This window comes from Nerophis ophidion, linkage group LG08 (assembly GCF_033978795.1).
Source record: "Nerophis ophidion isolate RoL-2023_Sa linkage group LG08, RoL_Noph_v1.0, whole genome shotgun sequence".
In the NCBI taxonomy this organism is placed as follows: Eukaryota; Metazoa; Chordata; class Actinopteri; order Syngnathiformes; family Syngnathidae; genus Nerophis; species Nerophis ophidion.
This window is the reverse complement of record NC_084618.1, coordinates 63,068,469-63,074,710: the sequence shown is the minus strand read 5'-3', so window position 1 is coordinate 63,074,710 and position 6,242 is coordinate 63,068,469. Positions and strand designations below refer to the sequence as shown.

Genomic DNA, 6,242 nt, shown 5'->3' with positions numbered 1-6,242 from the left:
TCTAACCACTAGGCCATTGAGTAGGTAGGCGTCTAGTGACACATGCTGACAATATAATTATAATGGAGGACTTTAATATCCATATGAATACCCCGTTGGACCCTCCGTGCGTGGCGCTCCAGACTATAATTGATAGCTGTGGTCCTACACAAATAATAAATGAACCCACGCATTGCAACAGTAATATGATAGATCTAGTGCTTGTCAGGGGTGTCACCACCTCCAAGGTTATGATACTCCCATTCACTAAAGTAATGTCCGATCATTACTTTATAAAATTCAAAGTTCGGACTCCTTGTCAACAGGCTAATAATAATAACTGCTTTAGCAGCTGCAACATTAATGCTGCCACAACGATGACTCTTGCTGGCCTCCTGCCTTCGGTAATGGCACCATTCCCAAATTATGTGGGGTCTATTGATAACCTCACTAACAACTTTAACGAAGCCCTGCGTGAAACCATTGATAGTATAGCACCGCTAAAGTTAAAAAGGGCTCCTAAAACGCGTACCCCGTGGTTTACAGAAGAAACTAGAGCTCTTAAATTATTATGTAGAAAGCTGGAACGCAAATGGCGCGACTAAACTTGAGGTTTTCCATCAAACATGGAGTGATAGTTCAATAACTTATAAACGCATGCTTACCTTAGCTAAAGCTAAATACTACTCCAATCTCATCCGCCTCAACAAAAACGATTCTAAATATTTGTTCAGTACAGTAACATCGCGAACCCAACAAGGGACTCCTCCCAGTAGCTCCAACCACTAAGCACATAACTTTATGAACTTCTTTAATAAGAAAATTTAACTCATTAGAAAGGAGATTAAAGACAACACATCCCAGCTACAACTGGGCTTTATTAACACAGATATGAATGTACAGTATATATCACGGATATTGCCCTACAAAATAGTCTCTCTCTTTTTGATGAAATAACATTAGAGGAACTCCCACAGCGTGTAAATGGGATAAAACAAACAACATGTTTACTTGACCCACTTCCTTGGGAAACTTATCAAGGAACTGTTTGTAATATTAGGACCATCAGTGCTAATCATTTTCCTCTGGCACTGTTCCCCTAGCATTCGTAAAATTGGTTATTCATCCTCTGTTCAAAAGACCCAACCTCGATCCTGACCTCATGGTAAACTACCGACCGGTGTCCCACCATCAAGTTATTTCGAAAATCCTGGAAAAATTGTTGCACGGCAGCTAAATGAACACTTAACGTCTAACAATCTATGTGAAACCTTTCAATCCTGTTTCAGGGAAAATCACTCTATGGAGACAGCTCTCTGAAAATTGACTAATGATCTATTGCTAACAATGGATTCTGATGTGTCATCCATGGTGCTGCTTCTTGATCTCAGCTCTGCTTTCGATACCGTCGATTATAATATTTTATTAGAGCATATCAAAACACGTATTGGTATGTCAGACTTAGCCTTGTCTTGGTTCAACTCCTATCTTACTGACAGGATGCAGTGCGTCTCCCATAACAATGTGACCTCGGAGTCTGTTAAGGTAACATGTGGAGTTCCCCAGTGTTCGGTTCTTGGCTCCGCACTCTTCAGCATCTACATGCTGCCGCTAGGTGACATCGTTAGCAAATACGGTGTTAGCTTTCACTGTTATGCTGATGACACCCAACTCTACATGCCCCTAAAACTGACCAACAAGCTGGATTGTAGTCAGCTGGAGGCGTGTCTTAATGAAATTAAACAATGGATATCCGCTAACTTTTTGCAACTCAACGCTAAGATAACGAAAATCCTGATTATCAGTCATGCTAGACACCGACCTGTGTTTAATAATACAGATTTAACATTTGACAACCAAACATTTAAACAAGGCGACTCGGTAAAGAATCTGGGTATTATCTTCCACCCAACTCTCTCCTTTGAGTCACACATTAAGAGCGTTACCAAAACAGCCTTCTTTCATCTCCATAAAATTGCTAAAATTCGCTCCATTTTGTCCACTAGCGACGCTGAGATCATTATCCATGTGTTTGTTACGTCTCGTCTCGATTACTGTAACGTATTATTTTCGGGTCTCCCCATGTCTTGCATTAAAAGATTACAGTTGGTACAAAATGCTGCTGCTAGACTTTTGACAAAAATAAGAAAGTTTGATCACATTACGCCTGTACTGGCTCACCTGCACTGGCTTCCTGTGCACTTAAGATGTGACTTTAAGGTTTTACTACTTACGTATAAAATACTACACGGTCTAGCTCCATCCTATCTTGCCGATTGTATTGTACCATATGTCCCGGCAAGAAATCTGCTTTCAAAGGACTCCGGCTTATTAGTGATTCCCAGAGCCCAAAAAAAGTCTGTGGGCTAAAGAGCGTTTTTTTGGTTTGGGCTCCAGTACTCTGGAATGCCCTCCCAGAAACAGTTAGAGATGCTACCTCAGTAGAACCATTTAAGTCCCATCTTAAAACTCATTTGTATACTCTAGCCTTTAAATACACCCTCTTTTAGATCAGTCGAGCTGCCTTTTCTTTTCTGCTCTGCTCCCCTCTCCTTTATGGAGAGGGAAATTCGGTGACCACAGATGACGCACTGGCTATCCAAAGTCGGGACCCAAGGTGTAACACTCATCTTTGCATCAATTGGGGACGTCTCTGCGCTGCTGACCTGTCTCCGCTCGGGATGATCTCCTTCTGGCCCCACTAGGGACTGCACTCTCACTATTATGTTAGATCCACTATGAAATGGACTCTCACAATATTATGCTCGATAAATTCGACGTCCATTGCACTGGTCGCCATTTGCGGTCCCTTCCAAGGTTTTAATTGTTACCCCATTGGGTTGACTTTTTTTTTGCCCTGATGTGGGATCTGATGTCGTTGTGGCTTGTGCAGCCCATTGAGACACTTGTGATTTAGAGCTATATAAGTAAATGTTGATTGATTGATTGATTGATTGATTGATTGATTGATTGATTGATTGATTTCAAGTTCATTTGTGAGTCAAGGCAGGTGTTCAAATACTTTAATGTATATATTTTTGAGCATATTGAATATATATGTATATATATATATACATATACACATATAAATATATATATGTATATATATATATGTATATATATATATACTATGTACGAATGTATGTATGTATATCTGTATATGTATGTATGTGTATATGTATATATATATATATATATATATATATATATATATATATATATATATATATATATAAATAAATAAATGATAAATGGGTTGTACTTGTATAGCGCTTTTCTACCTTCAAGGTACTCAAAGCGCTTTGACACTACTTCCACATTTACCCATTCACACACACATTCACACACTGATGGAGGGAGCTGCCATGCAAGGCGCCAACTAGCACCCATCAGGAGCAAGGGTGAAGTGTCTTGCTCAGGACACAACGGACGTGACGAGGTTGGTACTAGGTGGGATTTGAACCAGGGCCCCTCGGGTTGCGCACGGCCACTCTCCCACTGCGCCACGCCATCCCTATAGTATATATATAGACCGTATGTGTATTTGTTTATTTGATTATTTATTTATTTTTTTAATTTGTGTTACATGAAGTGAACAAACAAATGTGTGACCAACTGGAACAGGGCTAGGATTAACTAAATTGTATTTTTTTTTTCCTGCTCCTTTTCGTGCATGTTGTAGAAATTGAAAATATGTAATCCATCATAATGTAACTACCGGTAAATGCATGTTCAAAATGCATCTCAAATATGAACAACAACCATAAGCACATACTTAAAAAAACATTTTTTCACATATTCAAAGGTCTGTAAATTTACTGGCTTTTAAAGTGTATTAAATGATCCATACACTACACAGTACAACTTCTTTAAAATGGAATAAAATTGAATATGTTACAGTTTTGAGGGAAGGTAATATTTTATGTCCTGGGGGGGGGGGAAATGTGAGGTTAATGAAGTTAGTATGCACCCCCCACCCCCCACCCCCCTGACATGAGTGCTCCATGGAGGACCACGCAGACGGTGCCGGATCATCGCCCTCTAGTGTCCGCCACCGAAACTTCCCCCTTTTTTTTTTTTTTTTTACTATCTAAATCCAAATGCCTTTTAATCCTGCAATTAGTTTCCGAGAAGAAGAAAGTCCATCATGCCGCATAATGAGTGCTTAGCATGAGAAAGTTGAGCTATCCGCGTCCATTTATAGCCCCTTAATTACGCGCCTATTTTCTGACCCCTGAGTTCAACGGGGCCAATTCCTGTGCAGCCCCGAATCCCGGGCGAACAAAGGTGGAATGTGATGCCTCCTTCCTTCCTCCCGAGCGCCGTGGACCGCTCTGCCACTGACAGCGTATTGAAACCATTAAGTGCATCCCACTCAATAATTCTGCCACATGCGCAGCTTCTTTCAATCGCATGCGCGCGTTAGGACCCTGTTGATTGTGCCTGACATTTTCCACGTCGCGAGGGGAGGGGCGGGCGGGCGTGGGGGCTGTCAATCAGTGAGAGTGGCCGAGGGTGGGCAGGCCCCCTCTGACACTTTGTAACGTCGGAGGGGGATATTTAACTTGGGACCCGAGCGCCCACTCGCTTGCAGACACGCTCACCCACGCACTCTCTCTCTCTCTCTCGCTCTCTCTCCCTCTCTCTCTCCCCCCCGCATACCCACTCTCACACTCCTCCAGCGAGGACACAACTCAAGTGAGAGGAGCTTCTGGAAGCAAGGATTTTTTTTTTACATTTTTTGCTCCCTCTCCCCACATTTTCAGGACGCCATGCATGAGAATTAAGGAGCTGTGCGCGCATGCAGGACACACGAACCGCCATGCTCCCCGTGACGTGGAATAATATATAACCGGGCTTTTTTATTTTTTATTTTTTATTTTTTTTGTCCCTTTTTTCTGGAATATTACAAGAGAGCAACCCTCAGCATAAGTGGGGGAAGAAAAAGGGGGAGAAGATTGCCGGGGCACCTTGTGGGTGCGCACGCACTGCAGCCTCGTTCCCATGCAGCTCTGTCATCCGAGTCGTCGCCATGACAACCGAGAGGAGCCCGAAGTGAATCCGAAAGAGTTCCCCTTCCCCTTTATCTTGCCAATTGACGACATTTTTTGCAGCGGCGGCCGCGGCAGGGTCTATTTCAAGTGTCCTTCCTAAATAGAAGCGTGCGTAAAAAGCGCCAACAACCCCGCCCCCCTGCAGAGAGGAACCATGGTACCGGTGCTCCTCTACACGCTCCTGTGCGTCCACCTCGGAGTGTGCCAGCACTACCTTCGCCTCCGTCCGTCCCCCAGCGACCACCTACCGGTCCCCGACCTCAAGGAGGACCCCGACCCGGATTACGACCCCCGGGAGCAGGACTTGTCCGAGCGCGCGCTGAGGAAAAAAGCTGGGCAGCCACTTCGACGCCAACTTCATGTCCGTGGGCGCGCCGGTGCTCAGCAACTCCTCGGCGCCGGACGTCAAGCTGCAGGGGCCCATGCCCAACGAGATCAAGAAGCTGGAGCTCACCGAGACCCCCTACGGGAAGCGCGTCAAGGTGGGCAAGAAGGCGCGCAGGAAATTCCTCCAGTGGCTGTGGACCTACACGCACTGTCCCGTGGTGTACGCCTGGAAGGATTTGGGGGTTAGGTTCTGGCCGCGCTACATCAAGGAGGGCAATTGCTTCTCGGAGCGCTCCTGCTCCTTCCCGGAGGGCATGTCGTGCAAGCCCGTCAAGTCCATCAACAAGATCCTGCTCAGGTGGTACTGCCAGGGCTTTCTAAGACAGAAGTTCTGTACGTGGATACAGGTGCAGTACCCCATCATCTCCGAGTGCAAGTGCTCGTGCTGAGGAGGTGCGGCGTGGACTGCTTTCTATTGCACTGTTAACTCTCTACAGAGGTGGGCACCATAGCAAATCTATTTTTATAAAAATATATATATGTATGTATATACATATATATACATATATATATATATAGCATTTTAAAGTGAAACACCAACATTGTACATATTTAAGAGGAATGCAGCTATTTTTTCTAATTGATCCAGGACCATATTTTATTGGGGTGGGGGGGTGGGGTGGTTGGGGTGAGAGATGACACCATGCAGCACTTCATATGGAAGAGCTTTTTTTTTTTTCTTTTTTTTTAATAGACATTGAAGATATGCTATATCCACTTCTCCAAGAGGTGACTTGTTTCTCCTTTGTTGTTGTTGTTGTTGTTGTTTGTTTGTTTTTCAACTGACTGTTATTTCACTGCAATGCTGCCTAGAGTTGTTTT

General features: G+C 43.9%; 1 protein-coding gene across 1 annotated transcript; it reads left to right on the top strand.

Annotated features, from left to right (window-relative positions):
* The first annotated feature begins 4,523 nt into the window (after nucleotides 1-4,523).
* On the top strand, nucleotides 4,524-6,021 carry nog2 (noggin 2). The gene is given in 2 exon segments (XM_061907356.1): nucleotides 4,524-5,358; nucleotides 5,360-6,021. Coding segments are annotated over 2 exon segments (621 nt in total). The 5' UTR covers nucleotides 4,524-5,187; the 3' UTR covers nucleotides 5,810-6,021.
* Nucleotides 6,022-6,242: the final 221 nt, after the last annotated feature.